The 22,830-nt window shown below is 56.1% G+C and overlaps 1 protein-coding gene across 3 annotated transcripts in view; it reads left to right on the forward strand.

The window, feature by feature from the left end:
* Positions 1-14,752: 14,752 nt before the first annotated feature.
* The window catches only part of CACNA2D2 (calcium voltage-gated channel auxiliary subunit alpha2delta 2), a gene marked incomplete at both ends in the record, with an annotated part of 136,477 nt that continues 128,399 nt past the window's right edge, over positions 14,753-22,830 (forward strand). For all 3 annotated transcript variants that reach the window (XM_079713133.1, XM_079713134.1, XM_079713135.1), the window contains one exon: positions 14,753-14,967. In XM_079713133.1, the coding sequence (XP_079569259.1) occupies positions 14,753-14,967 (215 nt within the window). The remainder of the gene's footprint in view (positions 14,968-22,830) is intronic.

Raw genomic sequence — 22,830 nt, forward strand, 5'->3', positions numbered from 1 at the left:
CCACCCCAACCACCTTAATGACTTTTTAATAAATTGAAAAATTGTTTCAATACCAAATGTGATCCTGGGACATTGTTCGTGACTGTACTGAGCTTAAGTCAAATGCTTTGCATCCCCAAATCCGACTGATTAATAATTACAAGGAGCAAGTCTGTCTTTACTGTAATATGTTTAGGAAAACTGATGGATTTAACTTTTTTATCGGCCAAAGTAAGAAAATGTAATCTTTCTGAAAGTATCTAATACAACAATGCACCATAATTAGTTTCTCTGGAAACAGGCATAATGGAATAGAATAATAAATCACTTCTCCTTTCATCCCTTCCCTCTGATGGAGAGAGATTTCCCCTCCGTGAGGCTGGGAATAGGACAGGGAACAGAGCTGGGGGGACTGAGGTGACCATGGCTGTGCAGCCCTGGTTCCTCTCCACTGAGTCAGTGGGCCATGGGCCTGCTCTACCTTCCGAGGGGCTTGGAGCTCAGGTTCTCCATTCCACGGCCAGAAGCCCAGCATCTCTCAGGAGCTGGGACCCAGGTTCCAGAGTGGTGGTTGCTCCCCCTCCTCCCACCCTCACAGCCAGGCCCATCCCCACTGCCTTGGACACTGCCCTGCCTGGGTAGCCAAGACATTGGCTGAGTGCTGAAGATCTGAAGATGCAGGAGGTAGGATAGGCAGGCAGAGGAGAGCTCTTAATTTGTGGCTGGGATTGCTCACAGTTACTACCCTCCCTGATGTGTCCCCTTCCCCAAGCTTGGGCTGTTCACAGAGAGAGACACCAGAAGGAGGGGGGTGGGTAAGAGGGGCCAGTCAGCCCACTTAGAGCCGCCTCCTCGCCCAGTCTGGTGGGGACTGTCCTGCCTCCCACCTCCTTCAGACGGAGCTCACTCCCCCTGCTTTGCAGGTTCTGGGCCCTGCCCCAACTTCTGGGCAGCCCTGCCTGGCAGCCTCCACAATCCTCATCCCCTGCACCCACCAACCTGGGCCAACACGCTAGACGTGGACTGTCCTCATCAGAAGCTCCCCCAGACCCCAAGTGCTGTGGCCAGAGTCACTGCCTAAAGCTCAGCTCAGACCCTCTCTCCCTTTCCACGAGGCTCCACTGGGACAGGACAGGCCCCCAGGTCCTCCCGGCTCAGTCAGCTTCATCCCCACTGTCATCCTTCCCTGGAGCAGGAATCTCAGCAGGATACCAGGCAGACCGAGGAAGTTTCATCTCAACCCTTGAAGTCCTGCTGGGCCAGGAGGCTGGAGAACATTGGCGCATGGGGCTGGGAGGTGAAGGCAGGGAGAGAAGGAAGGGGAAATCTGAGAGCCACTGTGGGCAAATGCCAAATGCCCCTGTTCTCCCTGTTTCCAGTCTAAAGGTAGAATTGCCCCTTCCTGCCCCCTGGTGGTCAAGTGGGGCTGCGGTCTGGTTCTGACCAATGAGTGGCAAGCAGAAGCAACATTTCCATGACAGAGCAGTTCATTGCCGGTGTGAGACCTTTCAAGGCCCTCTCTCCCTCTGCCATGACCGTTTTCTAGACTTTGGCTCTGTAGTCAGCCTGGTCTCAGTGTGAGGATGACATGGAGCAGAGCCTTGGCTGACCTATGAAGAACATGTAGCAATAAAAAGAAATAAATCATTATTTTAAGCCACTAAGATTTTAGGGTCGTTGTTACTGAAGCCAGATTTAATCCATTCTGACTGATGTGGGGAGAAAGTATATGCTGCGCGAGTAGGTGGTACTGGGAGAACGAAGGAGGGGGGTGGCAGTGACGGTAGGCTGTATGCCAGGAGGCCAGATTCTCACCCTTGTTTAACCACCCTGGCCCTTCCCCTCTCTACGCCTCAGTCTCCCTACCAGCGAGCCATCAATGTATCCTTTGGGACTGGGAGGAATGGAATGAGAAGACAGTGGGAAAGCATCTTGAGTCGGGAAGAGTAAGCACAGGTGAGTGTGGATGGAGTTGGTGACAGCACGTCCCTGGTTGGGTGATGATGCTACTGTGGGGGGCTGAGAGTGATGGTTAACTGTGATGGTGACGGCCACACGGAGCTGCTGGAGGCAGTGGTGATGGTGGTGTTTGTGCTGGCAAAGGCGATGTTGACAGCAATCGAGACCACTCCTGTCAGCCTGGCCCAGGCCCTGACTTCCACCAGGGCATAGGCACGGCAGTGATCACAGCAGACCCAGATGGAAGGTCTCAGATGTTGATTAATTACCTCCACTGGGGCTGGCTAATTGTCCACTGATCTCTGCTCATCAAATGCCCTGCCTGCCTGACCTGGGCTTGCCTTCCAGAGCAGTACTGCATGGTGTCAGAGCAGAGGTTTCATCAGATATGCCAGCCCCGAAGTCCTCTTCATTTGCCTTAGCTGAGCACTCCCCCCACTGGGCGCAGCACAGGCTCCTCCATGGGAGCTGGGTGCCGGGCTGGGCAGCTGTACAAAGCATCAGATGGTGTTTTCCTGACTCTTGATGAGCACAGTATGGAGTTGCCATGTGTCATTGACATGCTCAGGGTGCAGGGCTGGTGGGGGGAACTCTTAGGGTCTTGGCTCACGGAGTCTACCTGGACACTCCTTGCTGGTGTCAGGGAACTAGCCCTGGCTCCATCCGCAAACATCTGTGCCCCTTCCACGCAGGGCCCTATACTGATCACTGGGGGCACCACGGACTCAGTGATGACTCTGCCCTGTCTTGCCCTCTGCAAGTCCCAGTCTAATGGAAGAGGCAGTTCTGGACCCAGACTGAGCATGATGAGTTTGACATGGATATCTGCTCAAGGGCCAGGGCAGAGCAGCTCTACTGGTACCACTGGGCAAACTGAGGTCAGGAATGGGTGAGGTACGTCCCAGGTCACACAGGGACTTGGAGGTGAGCTGGGCTAGAATCACTTTCCCACCTCCAGGCCAAGGCTCCTCACACCACACCCCAGCTCCTCATTCTGAGCTCTATTTTTGCTGGAAGGCACAGATGAAGATTTTTTTTTTTTAATTCCTCCGTTTTGTTTTTGCTGAATTGGCATTTCTGTCATCCCAATCTGAGGGGCTTGGCTTGTCTGCTACAAGGGGGTAAAATGCCTCCATTTAAAAGCAAAACTAAAAGAAAAACATCCACAGGCCCCATTTCACTGCAGCAGACATGATGAGCAAACCATGGTCGTTAACATGATAAAAGTCACTTTGTCTGGGTGTAAAATTCATTTTTTCCCCATTTAGCACATGGTGCATTTGCATTGTGCTGCAGTTCGTGGGTTGTGGTCTCCTCCCAAGGATGCCCCCAAATTGTTCCTATTCCCCAGGCAGTGACCCCAAGACCTGCGCATCACCGAGGCGGGGGCCATGGTGCTGGGAGGGGCCCATCATGTGGGTGTTCCCTTGGCCATGAGGCTGCTCTCCCAGGAGCCTTGAGAGACCTTGAGGCCCCACACTCTCTGGTCAGGCCTGGAGGGGACTTGGCAGGGATGGATGAGTGGGGCACCTGGGGACCCCAAGGAGCCCCACTGACCCAGTTCTTACCCCAGCTCTGCTCAGCAGCTTGCCTTGGTGTCCCATTCACCCCCCTCAGCCCCAGGAGTCCTGCCTTCAGAGGCAGGGCCTCACTGAGCTGCTGACTCTCAGAGAGGGGAGGGAGTTGCTTATGGTCACCTGAGCAATTGAGGCAGGGCCCATTCCAGCCCACCATACCAGGGCCGAGGGTTCAAATCTCACTACCTGCTTTGCCAGGGCCCACAAAGGTCAAATTCGAGGGCTGAGGCAGACAGCCTGGGTCCCGCCTCCCATCCTGTTTTAGAATATAGCCTTGGATCTTCCTCTCATTTGGACTCAGTTTCCCCAACCATACAGTGACAGGCTCCACAGGCCAAACTCTGAGGTCGTTTCCAAGTTTAACCTTTCCTGGAGGGTGTTCAGATATGATCTGCTGTTCAGCCTGAATCTTGAGGGGGACCTAGTACTATAGGGATCACTGTTGTGCGCTGAGGGGCAAGCAGGCGGAGGGAGCAGGAACACAGAGCCCTCTGTCCCTCTGCCCAGCAGGCCAAAGAGGAGCAAGGGCCTCCCTGAAGTCCCTACACCCAGACCCTCCTCGCAGAGGCTGGGCTGGCTCCAGGAAAGAGGTGGTATCAAGCTCCTGCCCAGGTGGGGCTGACTGCCGATGTGGAGGCTGGTGGTACGATATAACCCCAGAGCTTTGGGAGGGGGGAGCTGAGAAGCCCTTTCTACAGAGTTCTGCCAACAGACATGGGAAGAGCGAGAAAGGACAGGACCCCTATGACCCTGCCCACAGCTATGGGGGCTTAGACTCTGTTACTGATAAGACTGCCAGCTGGGGTGGGCAAAGAAACAGAGAGAAGACTCCTGGAGAGAAGGAAAATGGCAGGCTGTCGGTGAGAGTGGAGGAAGCTCCAAAGAGGGGATGGCAATTGGCCCCAAGAAGGAGGAGCAGGGAACCCTTAGGTAAAATGCTTACCTGGCCCTGGTGCGGTCTTGGGCAGAGTGGACTCAGAAAATGCACAGTAACTGGAACCGGGGTTGCCAGATAACCCTGCCCTGCCCCCTTGATTGGGCAGACGGAGAGGCTGGGAAGACCTGAGCCCAGCCTGAGTGGATGGGAGTCCTGTCATAGCAGGGGACATGTCCAGGTCATGGGGCAACTGTGGGGGACTGGAGGCCCTTTAGAGATGATGTCCCACGTAGGCTTTCCCAGGGAAGGCAGGACTCCAGCAAGGCCATGGTCCAACCATAGAGGTAGATCTAAGCTACTCCTCTCCTCCAGCCCGGAAGAGAGAGCACCGGGCTCTACAGCTCACAGCTTACATCCTGCTGCCAGAAGAGGGGTCTGTGACTGCCAGCCAGAGCAGGGTTCTCAGTGCCTCTGGGGCGTCTGGGGAGGGGAGAGAGGCCCCCTGCCTGGTGAGAGAGTGCGGGTGGTGCAGTGCGCATGGCGGGTGGGACCCAGCAACAGCTGTTCACTTACTGAAGCTATTTTATAATATTGCCAGAGCTTTTAAAATAATCCCATTTCTGCAGAATATTCTCAGCTAATTGGAGCTGTCTCTTTCTTATTAAACAGAAAGGTTATAAAAATGTGTGTTGAGGGTTTAAGTGCGATACCTCTCGGCTGCTCTGATTGTTATGACAAGGATAACATACTGGAAACCGGTAGCTGGCAGGCTAGGCAGAGCAGGCTGTGGTGGCTGGGCCAGGGTGGAGCAGGGGCTGCCACCCAGGCAGGGCCAGGCTGGCTCTCCCCGTGGCACCTTGCTCAGCACAGGCTTGGGGAATGGCAGCCTTCCCTAGAACAATTGCTCTTTAAACACTTAGGCTGCTGTGACAGGGCTGTCCATCACCCAGGACTCTGACTGGGGCAATTCGCATAATTTACTGAGAGGCAGAGGAGAAGGGGGAAAGCGATTCCAATTAGCTGAGCCAGGCGGCAGATGAGTTCGCAAAACCTCAGCGCTTCAGGAGGATGAATAAATAGCCTCCTCTCCATGATGGAGGGCCGCCCAGGAGCACAACTGAGGGCAAGGGTGCTAAGAGGTACCCATTCTGCAGATGGGAGCCTGAGGCCCACGGCTGTGAAAGGCCTTCCCAAGGTCGTCCAAGGAGGGTTGAAACGAGTCCAGACCCTGTTTAGAGCTGAGGCCTTGTGCCCAGCTCCTGTCCCTCCTTATGCCGGCCTCTGGCATGCAGTGTGCACCGTAACTCTGTTCTGGGAGCCTCTGGAGCCCCCGACCCCTGCCATCCTCCATCAGAGCAGTCCCACTTCAATCTGTCCTATATGGGGGATCTGATCAAATTTAGTTTAAAATGAATTCCTGTTCATCAAAATATAGTTGGAAATCCAGTGTCCTGGAAGAGGCCCCCAAAACTTCAATGGACCACCCCCGAACCATTTAATGGGCAGACCAGTTTTGTCCCTGGGATCCTTCCTGGGACCTCTCCAAGAGAAGATAAGCTTCTAAACTGACCTGGGCCAGCCACCTCCTGTCCCTAACTGTCACATTCCTCCACAGGCCACCCCATTCTCCCTGTGCACCTCAGCAGCTGCAGGAAGGCCTCTGCCCGTTGCCCCAACCTCACTGACCTGTCACTTTGCAATATGCTCCAGTCCCAGTCCTGCCCCCGGCTTGGTGTGTGCTGGGCCTGGCTCATTGCCTCAACTGGGTGGAGTATGTAGGGGCAGGGGTGGCACTATGGCCCGTCGTCCTTCCATGGGCCTGGAGGACACCATGGGAGCAGCCCTGCTATGCATGCTTGTGACTCAGCATCAAAGCATCAAGCCCCCGGTGGCTTCCCAGCAGCTCTGAGAGGAAGATGAGGGGGCTTATTAAACCCATTTTACCTTCAAGGAGAGTGAGGTGCAGTTACATTGGGTAATGAACTCAAGGTTACCTGGGCCCAGTGGATGTCCGCTGCCTCCCAGACATGAATCAGGCCAAGGCGCTGGATGATTGTCCTTTCCACCCTGTGCTCATGGGACGTTTCTCCCATGATTTGTGGCCACTGCCTGTAGCCAGCCCTGCCACCCGCCTCCCGGCTTCCAGGCCTTCCTGCTCCAGTGCAATGGGCTCTTTCATCATGGAGAAGCCTCACTTCTGGAAACAGAGCAGACCTTAAATGCTTCACTGGCTTTCCCCGGAGCGGATCCTACCTTCACACCTTTTACTAATTCTCCAGTATACCCTTCACCTGGAATGTCCTCTCCTTTACCTCTAGAGAGCCTTCCCATATTCCCGCAGCAGCAAGCAGTTCCCGTCCTTGAGCATCCCAAAGTGCAGATGTTCATCTCTGCTGGGCCTGGGGCTCCATGGAGGGAAAGGGGAAGGCATGAGGCAGGCGGTCCTTGCCTTACCCGTGGGATCTGATACCTGCTCACAGGCTTTGTGGGGACAGATTCCCAACTGCTTTCTGCAAAGCTCTGCCCAGAGGTACCTTGGGTTTGGCAGGCAGAGCAGAGAGTTTCCATCCAAGTAAGAGAGAGGAGGCCTTTTAAATGCTGGTCAAACCCAAAGGCTGCACTGCTACCCTGGGAGTGGGCAGGAAGCACTCATTTGCATGCCTTGTGCATAGCTTTGCATATTGAGATAAGATGGACTTATTAAAATTTTTTTTAAAGATTACAATATGCTCCTCATGCCTCAACCAAGGAGGAGTTGGATTGGGAGTCAGATCCCATCTCCATTGCTTCCCAGCCAGATGGAACAACTCACTCGGAACCACTGGAGCCTCAGTCTTCTCATCCACTCAATGGGGATAATGCTATCTACTTGAAAGGCTACTGTGAGAATTAGGCATCCTTCGGGCCCCGTGTCTGGTGTGTAATGGGGAAGGAGAAGCTGGGGGAAAGGGAGGAATAATGATGGGGCTTATGATTCTCATTCACTTTCTGGAGGAAACATCAAGAATTCTCTTTTGGAAATCACAGGAAAGCCACAGTGACCAGGGTAAGTCCTTTTTCTCTGTACAGTGAATATAAGGTTCTTAGTCTCCAGGGGAGGTTGGGAATAGGGGCACTCCAGTGGTTGGGGGTTAGTTTGAGCTCTCTCAGGGCCTATTTTCCAGGAAGCTGCAGCAAGGCTCTCAGTGAGATCAAAGCACGTCTAGAGGGCTAGGGGATCAGCAGAGCCTGGGATGAGGAGATTCCAGACATGCCCAGCTTTCTATAAGAGCAGCTAGGCCAGGGTTCTGAGGCCAGCCTGCAAGGGCAGCAGTTGCCCTGGAGTGTCTAGCAGAATTGCTACAGTGTGTGTATGGGGGTGGGGGGCACTGAGTGGCTGGGGCTTGTGGGGAATCCTCAGTCCCATCAGAGATCTATGGCTGGCAGAGAATAGTACAGGAACCTGGGAGGAGGTTATATGGAGTTGTGAGGGCAGAGTCCATCTCACTCTCAGGGATCTGATCTGCAGGATTTGCAGAGGTCACATGGCTCCCATCCCAGACCCCAGCATGATGGAGATGATATATTATTACATAGTCATTTAGTCATTCATCAACACTTGATAATGCCCTATCTTCCGAAGGGCCTGAGCATGTCTGGCATACCTACTGCCCCCCCGGGATTAAGTACCATCCCCCAGCCCTGCCCCACGCCTGACTCATCACCAGTGTTTCCTGTCCATGGCCTGCTCCCAGCCACCCCACGGCAGCTGGCTTGGATTCGAAGGCAAGACCTAAGTGGCTTGTTGCAAAATGCTGAGTCCACATCCTGATCCTCCCCGAGGTCTCTCTCTGTCTCTCTCAGCGAGTCTCTCCATCCGGCTCTGCCTCTCCAAAGCTCCTCCTCGCTCATTTAGAAATTAAGACCTCAGCAAGATGGTGCTCTGGAGCCGCCAGATTGGGCTCAGGGAGGCCGTGGTGGTAGGTGTGGGGGAGAGGCCTTCCAGCTGGTGGGAACATAAGCAGGCAGAAGCCTCTCCATCCTCCGCCAGACTCTCACTGGCCTACCTGGGTGCAGCTTCCCAAGCACCCCTTTCTGCCTGCCTGGAGCCCAGCGAAGCTCTCTGATAGCTTTACTCTGCAGGAAGAGGGCTTGGCTCTGCCTTGGGAATTCCCAGACCTCCAGGGTCTTTTTCTAGGCCACTGAGGGGCCCTCTGCTCTCTGTATCTGTCCTAGTATCTGCCTTGCTCTGCTGGCCACAGTACTGGCCCTTAATCAGCAAGTAGAGAACAAACACTCAAGATGGGGATATGGGCCAGCTCTGACCATAAGAGAGTGCCCAGCCCCAAGCAAGGACCCAGGGGGTCTGGGTTCTGGTCTCAGAGGTGCCACTGTTCACTAGGCCCGGCCCAGAGCATCCCTGGGGCTCAATTTGTCAATTTATAGAGTAGAGTGAGTCCACAGAGGTCCTTCTGTCCTTTGAAAGAGATTCTGGGGCCTGGTTGTCTCCAGAACATCCAGGTTGTCTCCCAACTGCCTAGACCAGTTGGGGAGGGATCCAGAATCCTTGCAAGCCATGGTCACCTGCAGCACTTGTGCCCTAAACAACCTCCCTTTCCCCACCCCACACCTTCTGGGCAGTGATGTCTCTCCCTGAGCTAGCCCACCTGGGGTACAATGGTCCCAGGACAACCTCTGCTCTGCTGGTCCCCCTAACTTCCATCCCTGCCCCTGTTTCCTGTTTCCTCACAGGTTGTGCCTTCTATCAAGACCAGATGCTCCCTTCATTTGCCTAACCCGGTACTACCTCATGCTGGCAGAGGAGTGGAAGGAGTGTGTTTCCACCCAGCCCTGTCTGCTTTGCCCCTTCATGTGGCCTCAGGAGCTGGAGCTCCCAGCCCTGCTGCCTGCCTAGTCTAGGCCCACCTGTCTTGAGTGTCCCCAGCCTCCCCCTTACCCCCAGGCGGTAAAGTAGTCTCCAATCCAGCATGACTTTCCTCAGCAGATCCTAGTGGCTCACACATTCCCCCTTGGGTCAGTGCCAAGGAAGATTTCATGGGGGACTGGGTTGGATAATACCCTTCTCCTCCCAGGGCCTGGGTAGTTGCTGAATCGTAAGTGCACTTGGATTGTATTTGAGGCTAATGGCCTGGCTTCAGGGACAACATTTCCAGGCCAAGAGGGGGTCCTTCAGGCTTTCCAACTCCAGGCCACTCCAAACAGTGGGGGAGGAGTCCATGCCTCCTTCCTCCCTGCTCCCTGCGCCACCTCACCTCAGGCCCCGGAGGTGAGATCTCAAAGGCCCTGACCCAGGGAGAACGGCAAGGGGGCTGCAGTGGCGCCCTGATTCAGGGAGCAGAAAAACCCATATCCAGAGCTAATGGGAAAGGCTGGACTGGTTCTTGGCAGAAGGCCTCCCTTCTCCTCCCTGTCTGGTGTCTAAGGAACTCAGGGGGAGGGTCCTGAGTGCTGGCATCACCCCAAGAAGGCAGGGGCCTCATGAAAGGGGGCAGGGCAGCCTCTGGGCCACCTAGCCTCTCACCACGCACTGCTCCTACTGGCCCTGCTGCCACTTCCCACAGCGTCAACTTCTTTCAGTAATTGAAGAACACCTAGCCTCATCCGTCTTCCAGGCTCGACAAATGAAGTGCTAACTGCCCCTCACAGGAGCAGCAGCCATCAGTTAAATTAAGTGATGGTGGAGCCAGGTCCTGTCCTCCCCTCAACCACCTAGCAGAGGCTAATCCTCTAAAAGTTTAGTGGGCAAAAGCCAAGAGATGCTTTTAGCAGAAAAGCAGATTTGAGGACTTTCCTCAGGGTGTTTCCCTAGCCCATCGCTCGAGGAGGTGCTTCCTGGGGTCTAGCCTTGATCTCTCCTGCCTTTTCAGGTGCAGAGGGGAAGGTGGATAGCATGAGGCGTGGACCTGCGCTCGGAGAGCCCCCTCTCAGGAAACATCTCTCGCTCTGCCCTCACATTGAGCAGAGCTAACTCATTCAGGGACACATCGCTGGCTTGCTGGTTTCATTCACTGTCGCCAGAGCCCTCTGTCCCTGTTTCCTCATTTGCAAAATGAGCAAGTTAAGGAGGGGTGGTTCACAGAATTGACAACTGGATCCCAGCAATGCGCAGGGACAGGAGCTGACCGGGAAGCTCTTTCCCGGCCTTGGTTGGGGAGGCCAGCACCTGTTTCTCTCTGCTCTCTGAGGGCCTGGAGGGGTGGCCATCAGAGGAGGCAATTTGCTGTGGTCATTCCGCCGAGGCACTGATGGGGTGTTAGGAGGTGATGGAAGGCCGCCTCCTCAGAGCCTGACTTCGCCCACCGCTGACACTCTTCACTTCCACCTGGAGGCAGAAAAACACGTCTTGTGGAGAGTTAGAGCTGCTGTCAGTGCTGGCCGGGGGCTCTGAGGAGACTTTTATTTATTTGGAAGCCATTCAGACACCTAATGCTCTTCTGAGGGGAGAATTTCTCTTTTTTATTTGTCCTCATTTTCTCTTGCCACGGTGGGATGAAGGCCTCAGGGGAGGGGGCAAACCCAGCATCTGGGCCTCTGTGCCACACACATCACTGTGTATAGGACACAGGGGTGGCACTGAGGGGGCCTCTCACTCCGCTGGGGAAGATGTTCAGGTCAGAGTCCTCCCAAGGGGAGTTCTGAGGACTCTGAGGGCCCCAGTGCCTGGGAGGGGGCACAGAGGACAGAGTCTCGACCTCAGTCTGGAGCCTGAGTCTCTTTGCTCACCATAACCCCTGCCCAGGGATGCCTGAGTCTCTCTGTGGTTTCCCTTCATTAAGGCCTTGCAAAGTACCAAGTCCTGCCCTTAGGGTGTTACATGCTTTGGGTCTTCAGACCATCCCTGCAGGTACCATATCTCCCATTACATGGACGAAGAAACAAAGGCTCAGAGAGGCAAAGTGATTTGCCGATATAACCTGTGATATCTGAGGCCAAAGCTATCACTCCTTACGCCCAGGCCAGACCACTCTTCCTGGGCATAGCCCCAGGCTCCTGGAGATGCCACTCAAAAGTCTTATGTCAACACTTCCTGTGCCCTCCCAATGGCCAGGCTCTGTGTGGGGCCCTGAGGTGGTGACAGGGACTAGGGAGACTTGGGGTCCCAGCTTGGGTGCAGGTGTTTTTCTGAACCCAAGGCAGAGGCTGCTGCATGTGTGTGTGGCAGGGGGGAGGGGGCAGGAGAGTAGGGACTGGAGTGGGGAAGCCTATCTAGTTGAGGGGAGGTCCAGGAAGGCTTCCTGGCATAAGTGGTATTTATGGGTTCATAAACATTCTGGGTTCAAGTGGTAGAGATGAGTGTGTTCCAGGCAGAAGGAACTGCAGGGGTAAAACTCTAAGAAAGCCAGGAGCTCTCCAACCTACTGGCTTATAGAGCAGCAAAAGGGTGATGGGAGGGAGGCTGAAGGTGGGCAGGTTGAAGTGGGGATCTTGCTGCCCCAGGTGTCCTGGACATTCCTTTTTTCTTTGCGGTACGCGGGCCTCTCACTGCCGTGGCCTCTCCCGTTGCGGAGCACAGGCTCCGGACGTGCAGGCTCAGCGGCCATGGCTCACGGGCCCAGCCGCTCCGCGGCATGTGGGATCTTCCCGAACCGGGGCACGAACCCGTGTCCCCTGCATCGGCAGGCGGACTCTCAACCACTGCGCCACCAGGGAAGCCCTGGACATTCCTGATAGGCTTCCTCGTCCCTCAGGACTTGCTTGGCACATAGTAGGTTTTCCATAAAGACCTCTCAGTCTCTTCTGTCTTGCTTAGCTGACTTCCCCTCAGCCAACATGCAGAACTGGCACCTGCCAGGCCCCCTGCCACTCTCTGCTTGCTGCACCTTTACTTGCCCCTGCTGCCCTACATCTTCTAGCACAGGCACATCTGGCCAGATGGGTAGCCCCAGGCTTTTGCTGCCAAACCTGTCAATATTCCTGCCCAGGAAGTCCCCCTATTCGCTAGGAAGTCTTGATTTTTCTTCCCATGATCTTAACCTGTGGCTGGAGCCAGGAGCCAGGAAACCGAGGATGTTGTGAGCCTCTGAAGTTGGAGTGTGTAGACTCTTACTACCCGTTTACTCTTAATTACCTCCCCTCCTTATTTGTCTTCCTTTAACGGCCTGTCAACCAAAATCTCCCGCCTTTCCCTTGGCACCAGCAGCCTCAATTAGATGCACATCTGTGGAGGCTGGAACTGAAATGCCCAACTACCAATGCCCACTTGCTGCACCCAGCCTGGGTACAGGTACCTGATGACCTGGGCACTCTTTGAGGATAGTGCTGCCATCCTGGTGTCAAAGGGCAGGGAGGCTGCCCCTGACATTTCTCACTCAGCCCCTGCAGAGCTGGCCTTGGGAAGGTGCCCACCTAACCCCAGAGGGCACCCAGGAGGGATGATGCCCTTTGTGCTGGTTCCCTGGGGCCATAAGCAAAGGCATTTATCCAGCAAACAGATGGGTGAGGATACCATGGGCCAGCCCTTCCCTAGGCATGGGGGAGATAGAGGTGCTAGAGACAGCTATCAGTAGGAGGGGCTAGGAGGGGGCTGGTTAGGTTAGCTCAAGCTTGTTGACTCTTCTGTGAAGCACCCTGCCCCCATCATTCTGTCCAGGTGGAAGGACTGCCCTGCCCAGAAGTGGGGGTGGGGACATCTGCACAATCAGGGATCTGCCTTGTCCTCCATAGAACTGGCCTGGCTTGGCCTTCCAGAGTCCACTATGCCCCTCCTGTTCACCAGCCCCCAAGGCCTATCAGGGGTTTGGGGCCCAGGGCACTGCCTTCATTTAATAATATGTTTGGGACCTATGGCAAGCCTCAGTCTGGCCTCTAAAGACTCACTCAGGTCAGGGAAGGAGGATACTCCAAAGCTGTCTCCCTGCCTTGTGAGGGTAGGCAGGGGTAGGACTGCCCAGGCAGGAATAAGGAGCAAGTAAAGGTTGTCCTGAGCCCTATTCCCTTGCCGCTGTCTGGGTGAGAGGGGTAGCTCTGCCCTCCTCAGTCCAGAGGTTACCACTCTTCCCCCTCCACTGCAAATCCTCTTTAGGCTGACCTGTAAGTAGGTGATGGGAGACTCACCCAGATATCATAATGTGGGGGGCTTTTGCTCAGGTGGTTACTGGCCCTCACTCATATTAGGCACCGAATCTGTGGGCAGTTACTGCTTAGGGGGTTTTGCTCTGTTCCAGGCTGGTAGGAAGCATTCTCCCATCTTATCTGTGCCAGGGGCAGAGCAGGGCCCCAGGGCAACTTCAGGGGAATCTCAGGGATACTCTCCCCCAACCATGAGTGTTTCAATTTACCAAGCAACTCACTTCCATTCTCACTTTATCCTGGAAATGGGAGTGGGCACCCACACAAGCATTCACAAGGGAGGAGATTGAGGCTCTGAGAGACCCACAAGCTGCAGAGTCAAAACTGACACCAGCCCAGCCTTCTCCCGGCAGCAAGGGAGAGCCAGGAGCCTCCAGGACAGAAGGGATTGGATTGTGCAGGGGTGAGCTTACTGGCACTGGAGGAGTTTAAATAGAGGCTGTGCAAGCCTTGGGGGCTGGCTGGTCTGCACACAGTGCCCGATTAGCCCAGGGAAGTGAAATGAGTGGTTGCAGAGCGCTGCATCCATTCCCAGCCCCTCACAACTGTGCAACTGGACCTGTTCCCACCCAGGCTTTTTCTTTCTGTCAGAGCCTTGGGACCCAAGTTCTTCCAGAGAAGACTCGTGAAGGTAGCTGGAGCCCCTGGGGGTATGAGTTCAGCTCCGTTGCCCTCTACAGTGGTCTCTGCTGAAGCCTGCCATTCTGCCATTAAACCTGTGACTCCAGGCCTTAAGCCTCTTGAAGGTCGAGCCCCCAGCAGGGTCAATATGCGCCTGCCGGGGACTCTTCGCAGTCTGAGGCGTGGGGCAGGGCGCACATTGGAAATTCGGACCGCGGCTGGGGCTCAAGACGCGCGTGCCCCGTCTCGGTTCGGCCACGCGGGCCAACAGGGCTGGCTCAGGGCAGCGCGCGGGGCGCGCAGGCCGCGGCGGGCGCGTGGCCGCGGCGGGGGCGCGCGGGGGCGGACCGGCCGGGGAAAGGGAGGGGGAGGGAGGGGGAGGGAGGGGGAGGGAGGGAGGGAGGGAGGGGGGAGGGCGGCGCCGGCAGGTTGGCGGCGGCCGCTATTTGAGCGCTGGTCCAGGACCCGGCGCTCAGAGCGCTTCGAGCTAGCGCGGCGGAGAGATCGCGGCACGCAGCCCGCAGAGGTGCTGCGGCTCGGGCAGCCCCGGAGGCCCCGCGTGAAGAAGGCGGAGGAGGAGGAGAGGCGATTGCCGCCTGCCGCTCGCGCCCCCTCAACCCGCCGCCGCCGCCCCCACCCCTCCCCGCGGCGCCGCATCTTGAATGGAAACATGGCGGTGCCGGCTCGGACCTGCGGCGCCTCTCGGCCCGGCCCGGCGCGGACCGCGCTCAGCTGGCCCGGCCGCGGCTCGCGGCCCGGCCTCACCGCCCGGCGGCCGGCGGCCCGGCCCCCGCGCCCGCTATCGCTGCTACTGCCGCCGCTGCTGCTGCTCCCGCTGCTCGCCGCCCCCGGCGCCTCTGCCTACAGCTTTCCTCAGCAGCACACGTAAGTGGCCTCGGTCGGCCGCGGGACCCCGGCCGAGCCCGGAGCCCCCCTCCGTCCCCCAGCCCGCGCCCGGGCGGGGGCGCTGAGTCCCGCCGCTCGCTGCGACCGGGGGCGGCGGCCCCAAGCCCAGAGGGCGGGCAGCCGGGGTCCCGGCGCTTCTGGCTGCGTCGCGAAACTTCCCCGCGGTGCCCCTTCCCCCTCCCATCTCCCAAACCGCACAGAGCGAGATCTCTGGGGGGTCCGAGCTTGCCAGCTGATTTCCTTGCCGCTGTCAGGTTGAGAGGGGAAACCTGGGGTTGGGTGAGGGGGCGGCCAGCGACCCCTGCCCGGCGGAGTCAGAGCCCAGCGTCTGCCTCATGTTTCCTCCCGGGTAGGAACCTGGCGCTTTAGATCCAGAGGTGGGGGGTACCTCCACACTTGTTTTCATTGGCCTTTTCCTTTGAGGGGGAGGGCTGGATGCAGAGGATGCGAGCACCTTACTGTTTGGCCAGTGCCACAGAAGGGGTCAGTGTCCCTTGTTCTTGCCCCCGCCACTAAACCTGGGGGAAGGGTCCCCTGGAGAGCCCAATTGGGAGGTGAAGGTGCCGGGGTGGAGGCAGAAGGTGAATGGCAGGGAGGACCCCTGCCTGCCCCTGCCAACAGGGTAATAGCATCTCCTGGCCCTGCCAGTTTTTGCTGGTTCTCCGTGGTCCTTCTGAGCCTTCTCTCCCTCCCCAGGAGCCTGGAAACTCAGGCATCCTCTGGGTGAGCTTGGCCAGATGCATCTGGGGCTGCAAATGGGTATTCAGTGCATGTGGCCTTTAGGACAGCAGCTGTTTCTATGGGCACCATGACCCAGCCTTATGTCAGTGCCCAGACACCCCTGTGGCTTTGGGGCACGGTGACCACCTTGCTGTCTGTTATTTGTCTCTCGCTCTGAGGAGCCACCTGTCCCTGGACTCCTGCACCAGTGACCACACAGGGGTTTTGGGAAATGAGTAGCCGGGCTGCTAGTGGCCAAGAGGAAGGGTCTGTCCTCAGGGAAAGGGAAAGGGAAAGGCTGGCTCTGCGTCATTAGACCAGTTCTGCCCAAGGGTAGGGGCCCCTGGTTCTGCCTACTCCAGCTTGTAGGTTCTCCCAGATGAGGAAAAAACAAACTCAGGAAAGGCACTGCCTGAGTCTCTCTCCGTCTTGTCATCTCTCTCCTCAAACAGCCTGGCTGTGCTCAGGCGGGTGATCAGTAGGCAAATTACAGGTGCTACACGGACGTGTCCTCTGTCAGCTGTCTGGATTTTTTGTGTCTGTATGTGGGGTGTGCGCAGGGGGAAGAGAATCCTATAGAAGTTCAAGGCTTGTGGGTGCATTATTGTCTTTCATTTGCTGTGATGAAAATGGACTTAAGCCACAATGTTTAAAAAGAGCAAAAGCATTATTTTTTTGTTGTTCTTTTTTCCTCAAAGTCAAGACACAGTTATTTTTTTCCCTTGCCGTTTCGTAGCTCCTTGAGTGAAGGTTTAAGTAGACGTCTCTTTTCACCTTTTCCCACCTTGCTCCCTCTCCTTGCAACCTGCGGTGGGTCAGATGGCTGCCGGGCCTGCATGTTACATTTGTGATACCCTGACCAGAGAGGACACCTGTCCCTCTGTCCGCAGCCAGAAGATGGTGAGGCGGGTGTGATGGCAGTGGCACATTTTCAGCTGGACGCTCTTCTCTTGTCGATATAGTTGGAACTAATTTCAGGGTTTGGGACACGTCTTGAAAACCGTAATTAGAGAATGAGAGTGGGGGTGGGGTGGGGGCTGTACAGCTCCGAGGGTCCAGTGGGAGGTGACTAATGGTGCGACGACACGCAGGGCTGGCGGTGACAGCCAGCGCCCTTCAGCTGCCCTGGTCCCGCGGATGCAAACGCCCACTGATCCTTGGAGGCAGGAAGGGGGAGGAATTGAGTGGGGGTCCCTCCCCCACGTTCCCCTGCATGACCATGCTTAGTTGGAGTTGGGACTTTTCTTGAGCTGACATGAAAGGCTGAGGCTGCTGCCCTGGGGCTGCTCGGGGCCAGTGGCCTCCCTGAACTCTCCTAGGTTAGCATGGCCAGGCTAGGAAGGGACTTTGATACAGGAACAGGTGGCTTTCTGAGGTGGGCAATGGGACCCTCAGCTTCACGGCACTAGGGTGACGACCCCTCAGTAGAGAGGGCCCTTGATGGGAAAGTCATTTCCTCGTTAGTGTCTGGCAGTGCGACAGGGCCCAGCTTTGCAAGCTGCTGGGTTTTAAACAAGTGTGGGTTTAGGGTCCGGTGGCCGTTATTTCTGTAATCGCTTTGGCAACATGGCTCTCTGCCTACCAGGCAAAGCAGACCCTTTGCCACCTCCTCCAGGTGGATGGAGGAGGGCAGAGGAGTTACTGCTGGAGGGAGGACAGACCTTTGGTTTGGGGGGGGGTGCCCTCTCACCCCACCTGGACCTGGATCAGGTTTTCAAACAAGGGAAGGCCACGTGTGCACAGGCGCACGTGTGTGCATATGTGCACTCATGTGTCTGGGGTGAGGTAGGGGGAGATGGAGTCAGAGCACACACTCTCCGTTTTACCTGCTTCCTCCTGTTTCCTGTTTGCTGCTGGCTGAGGGGCAGCCCTCACTGCTTTGCCTCTCCTTGTGCCTTTTCCTCTTCTGTCAGTCACCTTTTCCAATTCTGTCAGTCGCCTTCCCCCTCCCCTGCCCACTTCTTTGGTTTCTCATCTCTTCTCCCCTCCCCCTCCCCCCACTTCCTTGCCCATCCCTCTCATCTCTCTGTGTACACCCTGCCCTGCCCACCTCTTCTGTCATCTCTATTGGACTTCTGTCCCCTGTTCTCCAGCATTCCTGGGTTTCTCTGTCCCCTGTTCTGTGGGGTCCTGCTGAGCTGCCTGGGTGGCTGCACCCTCTTAGCCCCACTCTTCCCCAGTGATGGTGCTGGCCAGTACCTCCCTTCCTCTGGGAGTGGGTAGGTGGGTGGGTGTGGAGCAGAAAGGAGCCCGAGGGGTCTGGGCCCCCCAGCAGATTAATGACAGCCAGAGTACGTGCGCCTTTTCCTGAGTGTCCACGACAGGGCATGCGTCACTATAGCTATGGTTAATGGTGGGTGACGTGTGTCTTTCTGGGCCTCCAGGCCCGCGTCTTCACCTCCCTGTAGCTCTCCGTATTAGAGGGAGGCAACATCACGCATCTGGGTCCCCCATTTCCCCAACAACCTGCCAACAGCTTTTGCAGGAAGGAGGAGGGGGCTGGGGCTTTACGGCCGGCTGCTGCTACCACTGGCTCACATCCCTCCTAGTGTTGAGGATGGGGGCTGGGGGACCCTTGGCTGCTTTCCCCCTGCAGGACCCACCTTTACTGGGCCAACTATGTCCAGCTAGCCCCTGAGAAGGGAGTAGCCTGTTTTAAGACGAGCTCCCCCATAGTGTGCGGGTGAATCTCCCTCCAGATTCTTTGTCACACTGGTGTCTCCAAGGAGAGACTGACTCACAAGTGGAGTGAGCACTTCTGCCCTCGGTGCCTCCTTCTCCCCTCTGCCTGTGTGCAGGTTGTCCCTGCCAGGTCCTGGGAGGAGGCAGTTTGGGGACATGGTGGGTGTCAGGTGTGGGCCCTGCAGGCTCAAGCTTTGGTCTCCAGAGCTGACCCTCCCCATTGGGATGACCTTGCCTCTGTTTCCCCAAATAAGATAATAGAATCTGCTTAAGAGGCTGGTGGTGAGAATTAGTGGGAGAGGGTGTCACCTCAGGTGAGCAGGGCGGGTTCCATGGGTGGGAGTCATGGCAGCTGTTGATAACATTAACAACCCCTGATGCTACAGCCTGATGGGCCCCCATCCACCAATCTTTTCACATTCCTCCCATGGACTGAGCGCCTTCCTATCCCTCTGCTTTGCTTATGCTGTCCCCTCATCACTGCGTGCTTTTCTCAGGGGTTTAGATCCTTCCTTCAGGGTCTCATACCCACACCTTCCAGAGGCCTCTGGGTTGTGCCACTAGCTCAGGCTGTACCCACCCGCAGGGATATCGGCTCCGTGAGGACGAGCACTGGGCCACCTCCCTCCCTCATTCCCTGAAGCCCAGCTTGACTGTGGTGGGGGATGTCACCAGGCTAATGGTGGCCTCCCCTCACTGAGCTCAGGCCAGGCCCCTTGTCCACATTACGTCCTCAGACCCCATGGTCATGCCCATCCCACAGATGGGGAGACTGAGACTCAGAAGGATGAAGGGACCTGCCCAAAGCCCCACAGCGACCAGGGGCAGGGCAGGGAGAGGACTAATCTGTCAGACACTTAGCTGTCCTGCCGGGTTGCTGGGCACATCTGGGCAGGGGGCCAAGAAGTTGGGGTGGGGACTCAAAGCCTGGGTGTTTGGAAGAAAATGAAGAGGCTTAAGACATGTGAGGGACGCCTAGGCTCCCAACTGTAACCTTTCCTGCTCTGTCCCTTTGTCTTCTTCTGGGTCTCAGGCAGCCCTGAGGAGGCCTTTCTTGGCCCATGGCCACCCTGCCAGCCCGGTGCTCATAGGCCCTGTGCCTACCTCCACCCCCTCCCACGTGTACACAGGCGATCATGGAGCCCCCCAGTCCAGGTTTTCCACCTTTCTGAGGCTTCGAGTCCTGTGCCGGGCATGCCTGCCATGCAGGGGTGGGCAAGAGGGACTTCATCTTGAGACTCTGAGATGCCATCTCCCCCTCCAGATTCCAGTAGGATTCCAGAGAGAGAGGCCAGGGGCGTGGGGGTGGAGGCTGTTCATGGAAACCTGAGGCCGCGTGCTCTAGTCCCGTGGCAGGTTTTTTCAAGCCTGAGGGGATTTCAGAGGGCTTGGACATTATAGGTGCTGGGGTTTTCACGTTGTGTGGACAAGAGGGGTCTGGGGGGCTGGGGAACCAGGGTTCTATTTGCTAAGAAACTATTCGGGGCAGCTGGGGGTTTGGGAGTCAAAGCAGGCCGGCATGTGGCGTGTACCCTGCCTTGGAGGGTGGTGCTGTCTCTGGGTGGGGGGTGGTCTCTTTCTCCTCCCCCCACCCAGTTCCAACCTCACTGGCTTCCAGATTCAATATCTGCCTCGGGAACAGGTGACCTCTGTCCTTACATGAGGGCTCAGGGCCTCAGGCCTGGGAAGGGAGACCAAGGCCTAGGGTGCTCTAAAGGCAAGGGTGGGGGCCCCTGGCTGCACCCCTTCAGCCAACTGGGGAGCTTCTCTTAGTGTCAGGTTGTTTTTTTTTTCCTGGTGCCTACTGTCTAAACAAGAAGCTACAGAATCAATATTCGTATTCCCAGAGAGAGGTGTATGTGTGGTTTTTGCTTTTTTTCCTTTTACTTCCTCTCTTGTCCTTTATAACCTGAAGAGCCTCCTGAGCTGCCTGTGGCTAAGAGTTGCGGGGGAGTTGGTGATGCAGGTGACCATGCGGATTGATATGCCCATGGGGGGCTTGCAAGGGACTCAGGGATGCTATCACTTAGGTCCACATAGGCAGGACCTGGGGCAGCACTCAGCCAAGCCCTGCCCTGCCACTGTGGGACTCAGGACGTTGGTTTGGTGTCCCTGGCCCTGGTCCTGCTCACGGACCACCTAGTTCCCCTCCCACCTCACCTGGGCCCCCTCCTTCTGGGGCTAGTCTAGCCTGCTGGACCCCTAGCCACTGCTGGTTCTGATGACTGAGCCTGTGAGGGATCTGGCCTTATAGAGCAGAAAACCCTGTCTAGCTGGGATTACATGGTGGGAAATCTTCACATGGGGGACCTGGGGGTCCCCACCTTGGGTTGGCCTGGTCCTGGAGGGCCTCTGTCAAAGGCAGTCCCAACCCAATCCTTTCAGCTGGTAGCTTGCATGGTGGTGACCTTGGACAGTCTCCTCTACTCTCTGGGCCTCAGTTTCCTCTCTTCCATTCCCTTCTGACTCTGACATTGCAGTCCCCTAAGAAGACAGGTCCAAGGTCTTCCTGCTCCTCTCCACACTTTGCTCTAGCTGTGGGGTGATACCTGACCCTAGCCCAGCTGAGCCCCATCTCCCCCAGTGTGAGGAGCCTGCATCTCCCATACTGTCCTCTGGCCACACCTTGGGTGTCTCAAAGCTGCTTCTCAGAGTGACCCACTTTGAGCTCTGATCAGCCTAATTGTTTAGCAGAGAGGGAGGGGCACGGGAAGTCTTTCCTGCTGATTATTAACCATCTCTCCCTACCTTGGAAGTGACTCATTAAACAAAGGGGAAAGGAGTGTGTAAAAAGGGGGAGAAGTCACCCCCTCTGCCCCTCTTTGCTGCTCCCCTTAGACCCTGGGCCCCTTGTTCCCGCCTTGGTGCCTTCCTTCCCTGCTGGACAGATCTTTCTGAATGAGTCCCCTGTTGACACACACTGAGACTCTGCCACACCTCTCACCAGCTGTGTGACCTTGGGAACTTCCTCAGCCTCTCTGGGTCTTGGGGCCTCATCTGTAAAGCAGGGTTCCCTTGATCACACTGCCTCATTGGGTTGGGGTGTGAAAGGTCATGAGGGATGCATGACAAGGACGTGTGGATTCTGACTGGATCTATGAGGGTTCTCAGTCCAGCTGGGCCCGTACTCTGAGTGCCAGGCACCTGTCCCATTGCCCATAGCGCCTACCACCCAGCCAGGCCCTACAGGAACCTGAGACTCCATTGTGGTTTCTGGATCCTCCCTCCTGTGCTTGGTCCTTGCCTTGGCCTGTGCGCACATGTAAGCTTGTGTGTGGAAGTGTCTATATGTCTGTGCTCTTATATGTGTTTGTGCACGTGTGTTGGATATGTTCACGTTGTGTGCACACTTGTGAGTGTCCATTTGTATATGAAGATGTGCTTATGTGAGTGCATGTGAATGTGTGTGCCCGTGTGTGTGGGTATGCTTCATGTATATGTGCAGATTGTGTGTACATGCATGCGCATGTGTATACACAGGTGTTGGTATGTGCATGTGTGTGCCTATGAATGCGAATGTGGGTGTGTGCTTGTGCGTGGGTGTGCATATGTATGTGTGGGCATATGTACGGTTTATCTCTGCACCCAGAATGCACTCCCAGTGCCCACCTTCTGAGCCCCCCTTTGAGGTTAATGCCAGGGCTCAGCTGGGCAAATGTTGGCAGTGGGAAATAAAGCCACCTGTTTGTTAGGACCAGTGTTTCACAAACTTTTATGTCAAGAACAGCCTGAGTTAAGGCTGAGCTGGGAAGTTGGATCATCTACCTACTGGCTCGATGATGTCTGCAAAGGAAACACACACCGAGGCTGCATCCTTGTAATTCAAATTTTTGCAAATAGAATGGTATTTAGATATGCCAGAGGACTTGTGACTCTGCGAAGCTTGGTGAATCCTTTGTGAAACAAAGCATCTTTGCTAACAGCCCTTCCCATGTGGAATCTGGAAACCCTTGCTGTGTGACCTTGGCCTGGCATTTTTCTCTCTTGGAGTGGGTGCTTCTCACTTGCACACTCAAGGGTGGGAGACTGGCATCCATTGAAGCATCTGCTGTAGGTTTGGGGTTCTTGCTCCTAGCAAGACATTTGTACAGTCAGCTGCAGGCATAATTTGGGTATAAAAGCTTCAGCTTGATGATGCCCTCATGTTCCTCTATTTGGGATGCCTCCAGCAAAGCTCTTCCTTTCAAGGATGAATTTTTGCCTACTGGGTCTTCATAAACAAGGCTGTCTAAGTGCCCTGTGCTGGGTGCTGGCCCTTGGCTCTGGGGGCCCTGAGCTGATGGGTTCTGATGTCTGAGAGAACTGCAAGTTTTGCTTTCCTGGCATTCTCAGGGCCTGTGTGTTGTCAGTGTTAGGATGGCCCAGCATCCTAGGTATCTCGGGAGGGGACTTCTGCAAAGGGCTTGGGCACCTACAGGGCTTGTGAGGGTCCCTATGGGG

Source organism: Hyperoodon ampullatus (assembly GCF_949752795.1).
Source record: "Hyperoodon ampullatus genome assembly, chromosome: 10".
NCBI lineage: Eukaryota > Metazoa > Chordata > Mammalia > Artiodactyla > Ziphiidae > Hyperoodon > Hyperoodon ampullatus.